General features: G+C 45.2%; 1 protein-coding gene across 1 annotated transcript in view; it reads left to right on the forward strand.

Moving 5' to 3' along the window:
- tsga10 (testis specific, 10) overlaps window positions 1-14,260 on the forward strand; it is a 109,767-nt gene extending 95,507 nt beyond the window's left edge. Inside the window, exons 17-19 of the mRNA XM_060826991.1 lie at window positions 2,250-2,354; window positions 5,285-5,431; window positions 14,120-14,260. Coding sequence (XP_060682974.1) covers window positions 2,250-2,354; window positions 5,285-5,431; window positions 14,120-14,144 — 277 coding nt within the window. The 3' untranslated portion in view covers window positions 14,145-14,260. The remainder of the gene's footprint in view (window positions 1-2,249; window positions 2,355-5,284; window positions 5,432-14,119) is intronic.
- Window positions 14,261-19,648: the final 5,388 nt, after the last annotated feature.

The raw sequence follows: 19,648 nt of genomic DNA on the forward strand, positions 1-19,648 counted from the left end.
AACTGCACGCAATACTCCAGATGCAGCATTAGCAGTTTTTTGTACAGCTGAAGTATGACCTCGTGGCTCCGAAACTCAATTCCCTCTACCAATAAGCACCAACACACTATCTGCCTTCTTAACAACCCTATCAACCTGGGTGGCAACTTTCAGGGCTTTATGCACCGGGACACTCAGATCTCTCTGTTCATCCAAACTGCCAAGAATTTTACCATTAGCCCAGTACTCTGCGTACCTGTTACTACTTCCAAAATGAACTGCCCCACACCTTTCTGCATTAAACTCCATTTTCCACTTCTCAGCCCATAGCTATATCGCTCTGTAATCCACAACATTCTTTGGCACTATCCACAACTCTGCCTACCTTATTATCATTCGTAAATTTGCTAACACCCATCCTTCAACCCCACCTCCAGATCATTTATAAAAATGACAAATAGCAGTGGCCTCAAAACAGATCCTTGCAGCACACCACTGGTAACTGAGCTCCACAATGAACATTTCCCATCAACCACCACCTTCTGTCTTCTTTCAGCTAGCCAATTTCTGATCCAAACTGCTAAATCAGCTTCAATCTTGAAATTCCTTATTTTGTACAATAGCCTTCCATGTGGAACTTTATCAAACGCCTTACTGAAGTCCATATACACCACATCAACCGCCTTACGTTCATCCACCTGTTTTGTCACCTTCTCAGAATTCAGTACCCTTCACAAAACCGTATTGACTATCCCTAATCAAATTATTCTTTTCTGGATGATCATAAATCCTACCTCTTATAACCTTTTCCAACGCCTTACCCACAACCGAAGTAAGGCTTACTGGCCTATAGTTGCCAGGGTTGTCTTGACTCCCCTTCTTAAACAAGGGAACATTTGCTATCCTCCAGTCTTCTGGCACTACTCCTGTCGACAATGATATAACGATCAAAGCAAAAGGCTCTGCAATCTCATATCTGGCTTCCCAGAGAATCTGAGGATAAATCCCACCTGGCTCTGGGGTCTTATCTATTTTCAGATATTCTAAAATTGATAAAACCTCCTCATTGTCAACCTCAAGCCCATCTAATCTTGTAGCCTGTATCTCTGTATTCTCACTAACATTGCCCTATTCCAACGTGAATACTGACAAAAAATATTCATTAAGCACTTCTCCTTTGTCCTCAGATTCCACACACAACTTTTCACTTTGGGTCTTTGATTGGCCCTAATCTAACTCTAGTCATTCTTTTATACCTGATATACCTATAGAAGGCTTTAGGCTTTTAGATTAGATTAGATTACTTATGGTGTGGAAACAGGCCCTTCGGCCCAACAAATCCACACTGACTCGCCAAAGCGCAACCCACCCAGACCCATTGCCATGTGTGATTTTAGATTTTCCTTGATCCTCTCCACCAACAACTTTTCATGTCCCCTCCTGGGTCTTCTTAGCCCTCTCTTTAGATCTTTCCTGACTAACTTGTAACTCTCAAGCCCCCTAACTGAGCCATCATGCCTCATCCTCACATAAGCCTTCCTTTTCCTCTTGACAAGAGCTTCAACTTCTTTAGTAAACCTCTCTCAACAACTATCCCTGTCTGATAGGTGCATACTTATCAAGAACCTGCAGTAGCTGTTCCTTGAATTAGCGCCACGTTTCAAGAGTGTCCATCCCCTGTAGTTTCCTTCGCCATCCTATATGCATCCTAAATCTTGCCTAATCCGTATATAGATGGGGCCAAGTTTTCTTGAGACATTCCACCAGGTCTGTGGTATTATCAGCGGTATGTTTTTTGAGCCATTATAATTCTACTTGGCATTCCAGACTCAAAAGCAAAGCATCAGCAAATAATTTAACATCATTGTGGTAGCCCCTAATCTTGGTAGCTTTGATTTGTAGAGCCTCTCACTGTAACTTACTTACATACAAATCTACTGCTTTATTTTGAAATTGTAGTGATGTAATAGTTTGATCATATGGATATGCATCAATTGTTCATTAATAATTAGACAAAATCTCATATTTAAATGTGTTTTCCAGTAACACAGCTGCCAAAAATGTATTATTGATGTTACACAGCAAGAAGAAACTAGCTGGTTCACAAATGGATTACTCTTTTCATGTTTCTTTTTGAGTAGTTTTTCGAATCCCAAATATTGTTACTGCTTTAGTGAATGTTTTTGACAGCGATTAGTTAAGAACTCCAGATTTATCATACTCGTTTCTGCATATCGCACTGACTTAATACATATTTTTGTGTTTGACAGGGCATCTCAAGCCCGTGAAATTTCTCAGCTGAGGAGCAAGGCAGCAATGCTCGAAACAGAGCTAGATATGGCAAAGCGTCAGTTAGGCACTGAGCGATTTGAAAGGCAAGTGCATGCTATGGTTTTATTTTGCACACATACAATGGTTTTTTTAACCTCATTTTTAATATTGATTGTCCCAAATGAAATAATGTTACATTGTTCGTATCAATCAGATTATAGAAGCTGTAGTTTCAAACATATGGGAAACCCAACCACCATTTTTAAACAGACAGGTGCATAGGAGCAGCAAACATATTTATAAAGCACACTGCAGCAACTCACTGCAGCAACTCACTGAAGCTCCTTCAACAGCACATACCAAACTCCTGACTTTTGCCAATGTTGGAAATGCAGGTCCTTTTATGGGTAAACCTGCACAGCTTCAGAATTGGGATCAGGTGATGCTCACTAACCTTTTAAAAAAAACAACAGGCTTCCACACCTATCCCCTCCACCTGATTTTAACTTAGATTCTGCCCTCCCTTTTTCTTTGCTGTTGCAGTGTCCCTTGTAGGCAATGCTTGTAACATGGTTTTAACTGGCAAGTGGGTGATTTGGTTTCCCTTTGAAAGATCTTATGGTGGAGTGGTGGTGGGTCTGATATAGTGTCCCATCTCTGATACAATGCCCAGGTTCAAGCCCCACCTGCTCCAGAGGTTTATAATATCATCTCTGAACAGGTTGATTGGCTTCCCATTGCCTCTGGTTAGTAGTGCCTGTAATTTAACTGTTTAAGTGGTCATAGAGATGATTTTGTGGTAAATCTTTAAAAAGAACTGGTTTCTAACTGCCCCTGCTGAATAGTGTTTGTTATTTGACAATACTATGGCTTTAAACAGTGTGTTTGATTCTGGATTTTTTTTATGAAGAAAGATTGATGCAGAGCTGGCATGGTGGCACAGTGGTTAGCAGTGCTGCCTCACATTGCCAGAGACCTGGGTTCAATTCCCGCCTCTGGTGACTGACTGACTGTGTGGAGTTTGCACATTCTCCCCGTGTCTGCGTGGGTTTCCTCCAGGTGCTCTGGTTTCCTCCCACAGTCCAAAGATGTGCAGGTTAGGTGAATTGGCCATGCTAAATTGCCTGTAGTGTTAGGTGAAGGGGTAGATGTAGGGGATTGGGTCTGGTTGGGTTGTGCTTCGACAGGTCGGTTGGACTTGTTGGGCCGAAGGGCCTGTTTCCACACTGTAAGTAATCTAATCTAATCTAAGGTGACAAGCATTCTGTTTCAAAACTCATAAAGTAAACAGCTTGTTAGGTCTTGGGGTTTGTTTCTAAATTCAGAACAATAAGAGCAGCCTGAATGGGTGGGGTCAAGCTCCCACAGAGCCAGGATTTTTAATTTCACAGCAGCTGTCGGGGTCATGAAGCTGGGTTTGGAAGCTGCAGTACATCCTTCCCTGCTACTCACTCTATGAATTTTGCCTTGATGTTTTTTGCCTCCTGAATTGGAGGATTGCACGTGAGACAATCTATTTTACTAAATTTGCTTTTGTCAAAGGTGTGTTTATGGAATGTTACTATATTGGAACAGTTGCTGTTTAGTAGTTAAATAATCAGCTGTTTTGTTATGCTTTCCAGTAGAGTTAAGTTATTCCAATTTCTTCTTCATTTTGTTAGATTCTAATATAGTGTATGAACAAAGTGTATTTTGCTTCAAGACTAGTAGTTTGACCACTGGATTGCATCTGGAATGCAACACCTGGCATTTGCCTTTAAAACAGGACAAAGTTAAAATCTATGCTATCTTCTTCATATATTTTGAGGGGGCTTGGTTTGGTCCATAAGTTATTAGATTAATATTCAAGTGTTTTAGTTGTCGGTTTTTCAAAATAAAGCAAAGGAACTGGCTTCCTGCCCTACCCAACTCCATTTTAATTTAGTCTCCTTCTTCCTTCTCAACGCTCCTCTTTTGTTATTGTTGCACTGTTCTGGTGCTTGTTAATTGGTATTTTAGTAATGCAGGTGACTTGTTTGTATGTTAACCACAAAAGAACTGACTCCCAAAGGTGGGCACTATGGGCTAGGATGCATTATTCCCCTCAAGTAGATTTTAATTTAAACCCCTCCTTCTCTTCCTACTCCTACATTAATTTTTTGTTATTATTGCATTGCATTGCTCCTGGTGGGCTGTGCTTCTGCTTTGTTGTTTGCGGTAATGTTTGTGTAAACTGGTTACAAAATAAAATTGACTTCCAGAGGTGGGCACCATAGGGACTAGAGTGCATTATCTTCCCCCTCCAATTCCATGTTGATTTGATCTCTTTCCCCACTCTTTGCTTTTTTTTCATTGTTGCACTCGTGAGTAGCGTTTGTTTAGTTGTCTTAATTAGCTAATTTGGGTCAACAAAAAAAATGAGGCTGAGCGTCATAGGCCTTAAATATTAAGAAATATTTTGAGTATAAAGGCACAGATTGAGCATTTCCTCTGATGGGGAAGAGTGAAACTAGAGACCAACAATATAAGATAGTCACCAAAAAATCAAATGGAATTCAGAAGAAATGTCTTTATACGAAATGGCAAGAATATGAAACACTCTACCTCTGATATGGATGGTTGAAGAGAATAATATGGTTACATCTTAAAGGAGGCAATCTCTGTATCTGCAGTGAGGGAGAACTTTATGCTGATAGGTAGATGAGGAAGGCTGGAAGAATGCTTGAGACAAGCATAAACATAGGAAAAGCTGATTAGGTTGAATGACCTGTTTCTGTGTATTCCACGCAATTTTATGTAAAACCTCCTGGGGGTGCTAAATTCTAAAGTGTTTGTATTAACTTGAACAGTTCAGTAATTTTACAATGGAACATTGCTGTGTGCCCTCCGATTTCTTTGATAACAAGAACATAAACTTAAGTATGATTCAATTATTCTTGTGCTGAATTTACTTTGCTATTGGCATAAATCCAATGGGAAATGATGGTGCAAACTAAAGCATTAGGTGATGTGCTTCCTTTTGCTAATTAAAGGCACACCATATTTGCTTTTACAGAGAATGTGCTGTGCAGGAGCTTCGGCGACACGGCCCCTCTTACCGTACTACATCACCACCTCAACCTACTTTAAGTCCAGTTTCACATTCACCAGAACGTTCAAGCCGTCGCTCTCCTGATTGTACCCTAAACAGATCACTGAACAGGTATGTTTCCCCAACATTCATCGATAGCACTTGAAAGTGTACCTTAATCAAACAAAAAACATTTAGAAACCCAAAAGATAGTTCTCATCTGATCGACTTTGCTCATTTTCAGATAATTATAGACTTCAATAAAGTATCTAAAGAATTAAGTTGATCATCAGAATATGCTAAGAAAATACATTTTTGAAAGCAATTGACTATCAGTTCATTTCGCGAAACTATTCCAAGTCTTTTACCATGTTCCAAATAGTGCGCACTGTTTATAAATTTGTTTCTTACACACTGTAGACAGAGTTTATCTAATTACTAGTAGCTAACTACTTGTAGCATTTATTAATGCACAGTGTTTTGTAAGATGTACAGGACATTGGTTAGGCTACTATTGGAAAACTGCATGCAATTCTGGTCTCCCTGCTATAGGAAGGACGTTGTGAAACTTGAAAGGGTTTGGAAAATATTTACAAGGATGTTGCCGGGCTGGAGGGTTTGAGCTATAGGGAGAGGCTGAACAGGCTGGGGCTGTTTCCCTAGAGCATTGGAGGCTGAGGGATGACCATATAAAGATAGGGATGTGTATGGATAGGGAAATAGACAAGTCATTTCCCAGGGGTGGGGGAGACCAAAACTAAAGAACAGTTTTAAGGTGAGAGGAGAAAGGTTTAAAAGGGACCTAAGGGGCACTGTTTTAATGCAGAGGGTGGTGCATGTACAGTACAGCAACTTAACAATGTGGTTTTAAAAAAGCGTATAAACAGTGCACACTATTTGGAACTTAGTGAGAAACTTGGAATAGTTTAGTGAAATGAAGTGATAGTCAACAGCTTTTAAAAATGCGTTTTCTTAACACATTCTGATGATCAACTTAGTTCTTCTAGATACTTCATTAAAATCTTTAATCGTATTATAAGTGTATAAATAGAGGAGTAGAATATATTAGATCATGTTAAAATTTTCTAAAACTTTGGTTAGACCTCTGCCTGTATGTTGACAATGTAAAGATGTAAAGATTTTTAAAATGATACAGATGATGCTTAGCCAGATGTTGCCAGGACTGAGCAATCTCATTTCTGAAGAGAAGCTGGAAAGCAGGTGAACAAAAAAAACTGGAAATCTGAACAAAACAATTGCTCGAGAAACTCAGCAAATTTGACAGCATCTGTTGAAAGAAAAACAGATAACATAACATTTCAAGTACAATGATCCTTCATCAGCACTGAAAATGGCTGAGAAAGGGTGGTACTTATGCTGATAATGGGGTGGGGGAACGGGAGTGACTAGGGTATATGGAGAAGGTGCCCAGAAGGAGAGAGAAAAGCGTTAGGAAAATGAACAGATTGCTTGTGAATAGGTGACAGAGAAATGTTGGGTGAGAAGTGTAAATGGTTGAAAATGGGTTAGCTGTGCTGGCAGCAACCAATACCAAACAGAACCTGGAGGTGTGGGGATATGTAACAAACATGGAAGATGTTCACGTTCTGAAATTGTTAAACTTGATGTTGAACCCTGAAGGCTGTAAGATATCTGGGCAGAAGATGAGGTGTTGTTCCTCCAGCTTGTGTTGAGCTTTACTGGAGCACTGCAACAGGTCTGAAATGTTGCCACGGGAAACATGGTGGTGTGTTGAAGTGACAGACAACTGGAAGCTTGAGATGATTTTTGTGGACAGAATGTAGGTATTTGCCAAAACAGTTACAGTCGCATTTTGTTTCCCCACTGTAGAGAAGAGCCCATTGTGATCAATAAATACACTAGACTAGATTGAGGTACAGGTAAATCTCTGCTTCACTTGAAAGGCATGTCTGGGGCCTTAGATAGGGAGGAAGGAGACGGATAAGTATTGCACTAAATGTGATTGCATGGGTAGTTGACATGGGGCTGTGGGGAGGTGTTGGGAGTAGAGGAGGAGTGGACCAGGGTGTCTCAGAGGGACCAGTCACTGCAGAATGCTGACAAGGGAAGGGAGGAGAATATGTGTCTGATTGTTGCATCCAGCTGGAGATGACGGAAATGGTGGTTTACAATCCTTTGAATACGGCAGCCAATGGGAGGGAGGTGAGGACCGCAGGGACCCTATCACTGTTGGAGAGAAGGGGACAAATCAGCAAGTGTGGGTGTTGGGTTGGACATGGTGGAGGGCCTGTCAACCACAATGGTGGGGAGACCTCGGTTGGGGAAAAAGGTGAGTAAAAAATGAGGTCTGCAGATGCTGGAGATCAGAGCTGCAAATGTGTTGCTGGTCAAAGCACAGCAGGTTAGGCAGCATCTCAGGAATAGAGAATTCAACGTTTCGAGCATAAGCCCTTCATCAGGAATAAGAGAGAGAGAGCCAAGCAGGCTGAGATAAAAGGTAGGGAGGAGGGACTAGGGGGAGGGGCGATGGAGGTGGGATAGGTGGAAGGAGGTCAAGGTGAGGGTGATAGGCCGGAGTGGGGTGGGGGCGGAGAGGTCAGGAAGAGGATTGCAGGTTAGGAGGGCGGTGCTGAGTTGAGGGAACCGACTGAGACAAGGTGGGGGGAGGGGAAATGAGGAAGCTGGAGAAATCTGAATTCATACCTTGTGGTTGGAGGGTTCCCAGGCGGAAGATGAGGCGCTCCTCCTCCAGCCGTCGTGTAGTTGTGTTCTGCCGGTGGAGGAGTCCGAGGACCTGCATGTCCTCGGTGGAGTGGGAGGGGGAGTTAAAGTGTTGAGCCACGGGGTGATTGGGTTGGTTGGTTCGGGCGGCCCAGAGGTGTTCTCTGAAGCGTTCCGCAAGTAAGCGGCCTGTCTCACCAATATAGAGGAGGCCACATCGGGTGCAGCGGATGCAATAGATGATGTGTGTGGAGGTACAGGTGAACTTGTGGCGGATATGGAAGGATCCCTTGGGGCCTTGGAGGGAAGTGAGTGTGGAGGTGTGGGCGCAAGTTTTACATTTCCTGCGGTTGCAGGGGAAGGTGCCGGGGGTGGAGGTTGGGTTGGTGGGGGGTGTGGATCTGACAAGGGAGTCACGAAGGGAGTGGTCCTTGCGGAACGCTGATAGGGGAGGGGAGGGAAATATATCCTTGGTGGTGGGGTCCGTTTGGAGGTGGCGGAAATGGCGGCGGATAATACGTTGTATGCGCAGGTTGGTGGGGTGGTAGGTGAGAACCAGTGGGGTTCTGTCTTGGTGGCGGTTGGAGGAGCGGGGCTCAAGGGCGGAGGAGCGGGAAGTGGAGGAGATGCGGTGGAGGGCATCGTCGATCACGTCTGGGGGGAATCTGCGGTCCTTGAAGAAGGAGGCCATCTGGGTTGTGCGGTGTTGGAATTGGTCCTCCTGGGAGCAGATGCGGCGGAGACGAAGGAATTGGGAATATGGGATGGCGTTTTTACAGGGGGCAGGGTGGGAGGAGGTGTAGTCCAGGTAGCTGTGGGAGTCAGTCGGTTTATAATAGATGTCTGTGTTGAGTCGGTCGCCCGAGATAGAAATGGAAAGGTCTAGGAAGGGGAGGGAGGAGTCTGAGACAGTCCAGGTGAATTTCAGGTCGGGATGGAAGGTGTTAGTAAAGTTGATGAACTGTTCAACCTCCTCGTGGGAGCACGAGGCAGCGCCGATACAGTCATCGATGTAGCGGAGGAAAAGGTGGGGGGTGGTGCCAGTGTAGTTGCGGAAGATGGACTGTTCCACGTATCCTACGAAGAGGCAGGCATAGCTGGGGCCCATGCGGGTGCCCATGGCAACTCCTTTAGTTTGGAGGAAGTGGGAGGATTGAAAAGAGAAGTTATTCAGGGTGAGGACCAGTTCAGTCAGTCGAAGGAGGGTGTCAGTGGAAGGGTACTGGTTAGTGCGGCGGGAAAGGAAGAAGCGGAGGGCTTTGAGTCCTTCGTGATGGGGGATGGAGGTGTACAGGGACTGGATGTCCATAGTGAAAATAAGGCGTTGGGGACCGGGGAAGCGAAAATCCTGGAGGAGGTGGAGTGCGTGGGTGGTGTCCCGAACGTAGGTGGGGAGTTCTTGGACTAAAGGGGACAGGACCGTGTCGAGGTATTGGGAGATGAGTTCGGTGGGGCAGGAGCAGGCTGAGACAATGGGTCGGCCGGGGCAGGCAGGTTTGTGGATTTTGGGCAGGAGGTAGAAACGGGCGGTGCGGGGTTGTGGGACTATGAGGTTGGAGGCGGTGGATGGGAGATCCCCTGAGGTGATGAGGTCCTGGATGGTCTGGGAGATGATGGTTTGGTGGTGGGAGGTGGGGTCGTGGTCAAGGGGGCGATAAGAGGAGGCGTCCGCGAGCTGGCGTTTGGCTTCAGCGGTGTACAGGTCAGTGCGCCAAACTACCACCGCGCCTCCCTTGTCTGCGGGTTTGATGGTGAGGTTGGGATTGGAGCGGAGGGAGTGGAGGGCTGCACGTTCTGAGGGTGAGAGGTTGGAGTGGGTGAGAGGGGTGGACAGGTTGAGTCGGTTGATGTCACGGCGGCAGTTGGCTATAAAGAGGTCGAGGGCGGGTAGGAGGCCTGCACGGGGTGTCCAGGTGGATGGGGTGTGTTGGAGGCACCACGTCTAACTCCGCCCCTACTTCGATCTCTGTCCCCGCCCCTAACCCCGCCCCCAGCTCCAGCTCCAGCTCCAGTCCCACACCAGGTCCTAGCTCCCAGCCTTGCCGGATTTTCACCATCCCTCCAGATCTCCCCCTCTCTGAGGATGAAAGATCAGTCCTCAGCAGGGGCCTCACCTTCGTTCCCCTACGCCCTCGGATTAATGAGTTCAACACGCGGCGAGATATTGAACAATTCTTCCGCCGCCTTCGCCTCCGTGCCTACTTTCACAACCAGGACTCCCGCCCACCCTCTGACGACCCCTTCTCCCGCCTCCAACACACCCCATCCACCTGGACACCCCGTGCAGGCCTCCTACCCGCCCTCGACCTCTTTATAGCCAACTGCCGCCGTGACATCAACCGACTCAACCTGTCCACCCCTCTCACCCACTCCAACCTCTCACCCTCAGAACGTGCAGCCCTCCACTCCCTCCGCTCCAATCCCAACCTCACCATCAAACCCGCAGACAAGGGAGGCGCGGTGGTAGTTTGGCGCACTGACCTGTACACCGCTGAAGCCAAACGCCAGCTCGCGGACGCCTCCTCTTATCGCCCCCTTGACCACGACCCCACCTCCCACCACCAAACCATCATCTCCCAGACCATCCAGGACCTCATCACCTCAGGGGATCTCCCATCCACCGCCTCCAACCTCATAGTCCCACAACCCCGCACCGCCCGTTTCTACCTCCTGCCCAAAATCCACAAACCTGCCTGCCCCGGCCGACCCATTGTCTCAGCCTGCTCCTGCCCCACCGAACTCATCTCCCAATACCTCGACACGGTCCTGTCCCCTTTAGTCCAAGAACTCCCCACCTACGTTCGGGACACCACCCACGCACTCCACCTCCTCCAGGATTTTCGCTTCCCCGGTCCCCAACGCCTTATTTTCACTATGGACATCCAGTCCCTGTACACCTCCATCCCCCATCACGAAGGACTCAAAGCCCTCCGCTTCTTCCTTTCCCGCCGCACTAACCAGTACCCTTCCACTGACACCCTCCTTCGACTGACTGAACTGGTCCTCACCCTGAATAACTTCTCTTTTCAATCCTCCCACTTCCTCCAAACTAAAGGAGTTGCCATGGGCACCCGCATGGGCCCCAGCTATGCCTGCCTCTTCGTAGGATACGTGGAACAGTCCATCTTCCGCAACTACACTGGCACCACCCCCCACCTTTTCCTCCGCTACATCGATGACTGTATCGGCGCTGCCTCGTGCTCCCACGAGGAGGTTGAACAGTTCATCAACTTTACTAACACCTTCCATCCCGACCTGAAATTCACCTGGACTGTCTCAGACTCCTCCCTCCCCTTCCTAGACCTTTCCATTTCTATCTCGGGCGACCGACTCAACACAGACATCTATTATAAACCGACTGACTCCCACAGCTACCTGGACTACACCTCCTCCCACCCTGCCCCCTGTAAAAACGCCATCCCATATTCCCAATTCCTTCGTCTCCGCCGCATCTGCTCCCAGGAGGACCAATTCCAACACCGCACAACCCAGATGGCCTCCTTCTTCAAGGACCGCAGATTCCCCCCAGACGTGATCGACGATGCCCTCCACCGCATCTCCTCCACTTCCCGCTCCTCCGCCCTTGAGCCCCGCTCCTCCAACCGCCACCAAGACAGAACCCCACTGGTTCTCACCTACCACCCCACCAACCTGCGCATACAACGTATTATCCGCCGCCATTTCCGCCACCTCCAAACGGACCCCACCACCAAGGATATATTTCCCTCCCCTCCCCTATCAGCGTTCCGCAAGGACCACTCCCTTCGTGACTCCCTTGTCAGATCCACACCCCCCACCAACCCAACCTCCACCCCCGGCACCTTCCCCTGCAACCGCAGGAAATGTAAAACTTGCGCCCACACCTCCACACTCACTTCCCTCCAAGGCCCCAAGGGATCCTTCCATATCCGCCACAAGTTCACCTGTACCTCCACACACATCATCTATTGCATCCGCTGCACCCGATGTGGCCTCCTCTATATTGGTGAGACAGGCCGCTTACTTGCGGAACGCTTCAGAGAACACCTCTGGGCCGCCCGAACCAACCAACCCAATCACCCCGTGGCTCAACACTTTAACTCCCCCTCCCACTCCACCGAGGACATGCAGGTCCTCGGACTCCTCCACCGGCAGAACACAACTACACGACGGCTGGAGGAGGAGCGCCTCATCTTCCGCCTGGGAACCCTCCAACCACAAGGTATGAATTCAGATTTCTCCAGCTTCCTCATTTCCCCTCCCCCCACCTTGTCTCAGTCGGTTCCCTCAACTCAGCACCGCCCTCCTAACCTGCAATCCTCTTCCTGACCTCTCCGCCCCCACCCCACTCCGGCCTATCACCCTCACCTTGACCTCCTTCCACCTATCCCACCTCCATCGCCCCTCCCCCTAGTCCCTCCTCCCTACCTTTTATCTCAGCCTGCTTGGCTCTCTCTCTCTTATTCCTGATGAAGGGCTTATGCTCGAAACGTTGAATTCTCTATTCCTGAGATGCTGCCTAACCTGCTGTGCTTTGACCAGCAACACATTTGCAGCAGTGGGGAAAAAGGTGGACATTTCTGAGACAACCCTTTGGAAGGTGGCATGATCAGAACTGCTGCACAGAGATTGAGAAGTGGGAGAATGGAGTGGAATCCTTACATGCAGCAGAGGGTGATGATGTGTAGTCAAGGTAATTGTGGAAGTCTATGGATTTGTAATAGGAGCTAGAAAAGGCAGGGACTGTTCTCCTTGGAGTTGAGTAAATTGAGAGATTATCTAATAGAGGCTTCCAAACTGATAGAGTAGGTTGGGGGACAAAGAAACTATCACGACCGATGTTTCTTCTGGTACATCAGTCAAGAACGAATGGTATCGAATCCAATATCATCAACGGATATCTGGGGAGGATATTTGGAGAACTGTTTCCAGAATTGTCAGGATCTGGAAACTTTTACCTCCATAAATGATGGTAAATGATTCCATAACTAAAGTTTAAGGGGAATTGACCAGGAGCTTTGTGAATGAAAAATTTACAAGGGTACAGACCAAAACCAGGCTTGTAGAACAAAACGTGACTGCTCTTTCATAAGAGCCAGCACAGGCGCCAATGACTGAATTGCCCCTTTCTGTACTGCAGGTTTCTATATTTCTGCATTGTTTTTTCCAAGTTCATGTTGTCTGTCATCAATACATGTCAACTAAACGGGAGGTTGGAAAATGCACAGGGGAGTAACCTGGGTTTAACTCCTATAATATAGTAAAGTGCAGTAAAGCTTAACAAGATTAAAAATGTCTTCAGTTATCAATAAAGAAGTCGGCTAGTGATGGTGGTGCCCATCACAGTCATGGTTGGAATAGTCTTGAACATGGGGGATGAAACCCAAAACATATTTAACTGTGTATTCATATGTCACCAAATATGTTTCAATTTAATATTTTATTTTTCCAGCCAGTACTGGTTATCTGATTTCCATATGCACAAACTTTCTCATTTCCTAATATACATGTTGAAATTGTTTTAAATTATACTCAAAAGTGCAGAATATAATTTTCCAATTTTTTTTGCCATTACTGTGCTGAACTAATGGCTATCTGAAACAAACCTGTTCAATTACTAATTGTTTTGAACCACTATTACGCTACTATTTGATTTGTTTATTCCAGGCTGCATGGATCATTGAGCAGTGCTACAAGCTCTTAGCAATAGCAGAAAATTGATATTGCACTGAATAGGAATACACACAGTAAAAATTGAATTTATAAAAATGGACTGCATCACCTGTGGAAATTTTGAGCCCTCCAGTCATTTAGTTTGATTTAGCTCAATAGATCCCTTAGCTTGAATTGTTAATGCCTCTGTAGTTCACTAAATGAATGGGCAGAAGTCTTTGGACTGACCTAGACTTTAATAACTTGTTTGTCTTATTACCCAGTCCTGCAGTGCTCAATCCTATCCTTCATAATGTAGAACTAATTGCTAATGTTGAATCTGAAGAATCAAAATCAAAGCTGGCTGTTTCAGTCTGCCAAATCACCCTGTTAGGTGGAGCATTCACAGACACACAGAAAGGTTAAAAAGTGAAAACAACATCTCCTGAGTTACTTCAAATTGGATTTATTTTTGTTCCCATCCAGGGCATCATCTTTAAAGGAATTTTGACTTTGTGACGGTTTATCTCCACAATCAATTGTAAAAGGACCATGAATCTTTCAGACTCTCAAAAGGAAGATCCTCCATTTCAAAACAAGTGAATTCTGTTTTATCAATTTTTTTTGTTGAACGCATTAATGATGTACCAATACTTTCATCTTATATGCCAGAGAAGTATACTTTGCCTACATCTTTTGCTTTACCTGCTTGGGAATTTAAAAAAAGTGCAAAGAGACGCAACTTTTAATTAGCATTTCATTCATTGTCACAGAATCTATCAACATTTCTATGTCATGCACTGTAGCTTAATGTTTTAAGCCAGTATCATTAGTTGAACTTGAACACATGCAATTAAATGTTGCCAATAAATCCATTGGAAGTCAAACCACTTGTACAGTGTTTTCTATGACCACTGTTACAAATTAAGCAAGAAGAAAAAAAAATTACACCTTCTAAACTAATTTCTGAAATGTCACAATCATTTAAACATTGAAATATATCAACATATATTATACCTGAAGTCTATCCTGGATTGCAATCAATCATTTAATATGCACAAAATGTAGATTCCAAATCTAAATCCCTTCTGAGATTCATAATTTGTTACATTCTTCACTATGTCTACTTGTTAAGTAACTGTTAAGGTTTTGGGGCCAAGTTTTATAATCTATGAATAGATTATTCTCTATTTAGGCTGCAGAGTGCACAAACATCCAAGTGAAAAATCCAACACTGACACATTCCAGAATAGATTCTAAAACTGTCGTATTGGCCCAAGAAAACTCAATGCTCATACATTACTTTTTTAATGCTAATATTCAACTATTTTAAATGTAGCTCAAGCTAACCAGATGAAAGTGTTGGTTAGTGCTGGCTGTGTAAAAGACCAGATTAAATGAGTCTGTGTGTACCAGCAGTAAAGTTAGAATTGCTATTCTGAGACTCCTGGAATGGCAGGATTGAGGAGTGGAAATCATTCATGGGATGTGAGCATCACTGGGTAGGCTAGAATTTATTGCCCTCAAGAAGGTGATGGTGCCATCTTGAACTGCTGAAATTCATAGGATGTAGGAGCAGCTTGTCTCTTGACCCAGTACAGTGAAGGAATAGCATTTATTTCCAGGACAACATGGTGGAGACTTGAAGAAGTACTTCCGGGAGATGGTGTTCCCATTAATTTACTGCCCTTGTCCTTCTAGGTGATGGAGGTCATGTGTTTGAAAGATTCTGTCGAAGGACCTGGGTGGGTTACTGTGGTGTACTTTGTACATGGTATACACTGCTGCCACTGTATCTCACTGGTGGAGGGAGTAACTGTTGGAAAAGATGGATGTGTGCCAATCAAGTGGTCTGCTTTGTCCTGGATAGTAAAATAACTCCACAGGTGATGGTAAGGTGCTACCATGTCACTCTCTATTTATTCGTGGAGAGTCCTTGATGCTGACCCAGCTCCCTCAGAGCCAGCTCTGAGTGAACAGAACCTCTGACACTTCTGTTTTTTTTTTGTCAGCCAGGGATCCCTGAGTGGACCAGATTAACAGCCCCAATCAAGGAACTCATATTCTAGGAGATCCATCTGGCTGACCTCACAACAATCACTATATCCTTCCCTGTCTGGTCCAAGGACATAAGCCATCCTTTTTTTTTTAATTGTAGCTCCTTTTGGGGCGTTTTAGCATCAGGTCAGGTTCCTACAACCCTGCCTCTGATATGGGTGGTGTGTAATGGACAGTAGCTTGCCTCTTCCATCTGAAGCATCTCGGAAGAAATTCATTCTTTTCTTCAGGTGACAAAGGCGTCAAGATGGCGACATCTGTGCAGCCATCCCAGATTCCAAGGTATCTTCAACACTTGATGGAGAGAGAGAAAACCCATGGGTTCTAGAACTGCTGGAAAGACTGTCGAGGAGCCAGACTCGTTTTGCTCTTGCACAGTTTGTGAGTCTGCAGCTTTCATATGGTCTTTGTGTTTACTCAGACCATCATACTACCTACCCGAACTTTATACATGACCTGACCTCACACCAACCATATCTCTTACCTATGCAGTGTTATTCCCATTGTTCCCACACCAAACTTTGTCCCAAGGAGAAAACAACTGTTTCTCTCACTTAAGAGTCTTGCGTCTTGCATTGGTGTTCCTGACACCATTTCACACTCCCCCACAGGTCCGGGAGGAATAGATTCAACCTGGTTCTCCCCTTTTAGGAATTCTGCTGGAGCTATCTCTGTAGTTGCATGAGAAATGGTCCTATAATCAAATAGGAACCAGGACAGTTTGGTGTCCAGTGAAGCTCTAGATTGTATCTTTAAGCCTTCCTTCTGGCTTTCTGCCAGACCATTGGATGATAGATGGTGGACGAACACCATTCAACGTTAGAAAATACTCAGATTTGCTGCTAGTAAATGATGGCCCGTTATCTGTGACCAACACTTCTTGGAGTCCATGTATTGCTAACATGTGTGCAGTCTTACTATCGTCATCTCCATGTTTGATGAAAGAATTGTATGCACATCCAGCACTTTGACTGGGCATCCACAATGACTGAAAACATTGACTATGCTGGCCCTTTCATGGGCTCAATGTGTAACCTGGTCCATGGTTGACCTGGCCATTCCCACGAATTTGGGAAAGCTGCAGGCAGTAATTTGTTGGCATTCTGGGCACTATCCCACAAACACAGCTATGTCTGCCAATCCTGGCCACCAGATCTAACTTCATGCCTTCCTCATTTTGGGAACCGTTGGATGACCATGGTGGAGTTCAGTCAGTATCTGGTTGCAATCTTTGCTCAAAGCAATCACTCTTGCTCCCCATAGTAATATGCCATCCTCAACTGTGATCTGGTCTCTCTGGGTCCAAAAAGGTTTCAATTCTGGTTGTGATGGCCCTTTTGTTGCCTCCCATCACCACCAGCTGTTTCGGTTTTGCCCAGACCGAATCTTTCTGCATCCAAAGTCTGATATTATCAGCTATGAGTAGAATTGTGTCCAGAAAATATAAAACCATTATGGACTCTTCCAGTGGCAGTACCATCGGTAGTGTATCTGCCAGTGGGAGGCAGCTCAATGCATCCGCATTTGCTACTTGGCCTCCTGGATAGTGTTCCAATTTGTGATTATACACACTTAGTATTAGAGCCCACTACTGCCATTGACCTGAAGTTTTGGGAAACACTATTTGTCCCCTTTAAGTAGACCTAGCAGGGGTTTATGGTCTGTTGTTATTACAAATTTACATCCATAAAGATAGTTGTGGAACTTCCTGACTCCAAACATTACTGCTATACCTTACTTCTCGATCTGGGCATATTTACTTTAGCATTAGCCAAAGTCCTGGACAGGTAGGCTATTAGCCATTCCCCCCCATTGGGCCAACTATGAGCTAATACTATCCCGATATCGCACAGGGAGGCATCAAATGTCAATACTAGATCTTGCTTGGGATCATAGTGTGCCAACACCTTCCAGGATGATAGCTGTTTCTTCACTTCACTGAAAACTATGGCTTGGCTATGCGACCATTTCCAGGGCTGACTCTTTTTTTAAGAGTTGATGCAAAGGTGCTAGGATGGAGGCCAGGTGAGATATCAACTTTCCTAAATAGTTCACTGGCCCAAAGGAAGACCTGAACTCCAGTAGACACAGGAGCCGGGGCACCTTAGATCACCTTGACTTTATCTTCCAACGAGTGTAACCTGGTCTTGTCTTCTCTGTAGCCCAAGTAGGTCATCAGAGTGCCTGAAGCATACATTTTTCTCTTTCAAGGTGTAAACCTGCCTGGCAGAAACATCTAAGGACCTTGTCAAACTTATTTAAGTGTTCCTTATCAGTCTTCCCTCTTATTCACACATCATCTAAATAAATGCCGACCTAGGGTGGTAGGCCTTGTAAAATGTTTTCCATTGTCCACTGAAAAATTGCACAGGCTCACAATACCCCAAATAGCAGTCTCATATATTGGTACAAACCCTTATGGCTATTACGTGCAGTATGCTTCTGAAAATCCTCATTTAATCGCAATTGCAAGCGTGCATGGCTGATGTCTAGCCTTGTGAAGGACAGCATCCCTCCCTTCTGCCCCACCAGCTTTGCGCACAAATTCTCAATGCGAGGGATTGGATATTTATCTAGCTGCAAAAAGCTATTTAAAATCCCCACAAAAGCATATCAGCTCCAACCAGTTCAACTGGCACTGCCCATTCTGCAATTTGGACTGGTTTGATGATTCCTTCACATTACAGCCTCTATTTCTCCCTCTATTTTTTTCCCATAAGGCAAATGGCACTGGACGGGCCTTGCAGAATCATGGAATTGCTTCCTGGTCAACATGCAAGATGGCCTTAACCTCTTTGATAGTCCCTAGAACTTCCTGAAAAACCTCCAGATATTTAATTCGGACTTCACTCAAGCAGCCCATTTGTGAATTTTAAAATGCTGAGCCGATCTAGCTGAATCTTTCTCAACCAATTTTGCCCCATCAAGCTTGGGCCCAAGCCTTTTACTGCAATCAGGGGGAGCTGAACCAGCTGCTTCTCATAAAAATCAAACAAACTGTAGATGCTGGAAATCAGAAACTGAAACAAAAATTGCTGGAAAAGCTCAGCAGATCTGTGTATAGGATGGGGCTGAAGGGCTAAAATTGTTGATGATATTTGACAGCTGCATGACCTTGAATGAGTCCTGTGAACATTCCTGTTTGTGCCAAGGTGGCATAATAAAAGTTGCTTTTCTGTACTGGCTGTTTGTTACACTGAATAAGAGAGAGAGAGAGAGAGTTTCGTTCCAAGTCATCAAATTTTATCTCGGACTAGGATCACAAATGGTGCCAGGAACAAGCCTCCAGATCAGCCGTCGATCGAAGGGTCCCCAGCGTGCAGGAGGGCGTGAGACTCATTGCTTTCTTTTCCTTCCTTTTTCATCTTCATTTATTACCTAATAAATGTTCATAGTTCAGTCTTTTATGTTTCCTTGCTTTTCCATCTCTTAATATTAGATTAGATTAGATTACTTACAGTGTGGAAACAGGCCCTTCGGCCCACCAAGTCCACACCGAACCGCCGAAGCGCAACCCACCCATACCCATTCCTCTACATTTACCCCTTCACCTAACACTACGGGCAATTCAGCATGATTCACCTAACCTGTACATTTTTGGATTGTGGGAGGAAACCGGAGCACCCGGAGGAAACCCACGCAGACACAGGGAGAATGTACAAACAATATTACTCAATAAATGTTCATGTTTAAGCAAATGGCTGTTGAGTCTTCTCTTAACTACATTTGACCAAATTCACAAAGAACCTCTTAGGTGCACCCTGTGATCAAGACAGTCCGGCAGCATCTGTGGAGAGAAATCAGAGTTAACATTTTGGGTGACGCTTTCTCAGCTTTTCCAGCAAATTCTGTTTTTATTGCTTCTCATAAGAGACTAGAACTGAATTTTTACCCTTAATCTGTAAATGTTCCCTGGTATGGGTTCTCAGTCTAGCTAATGTCTTGTGCAAACTTAAG

This window comes from Hemiscyllium ocellatum, chromosome 6 (genome assembly GCF_020745735.1).
Source record: "Hemiscyllium ocellatum isolate sHemOce1 chromosome 6, sHemOce1.pat.X.cur, whole genome shotgun sequence".
Taxonomy (NCBI): Eukaryota; Metazoa; Chordata; class Chondrichthyes; order Orectolobiformes; family Hemiscylliidae; genus Hemiscyllium; species Hemiscyllium ocellatum.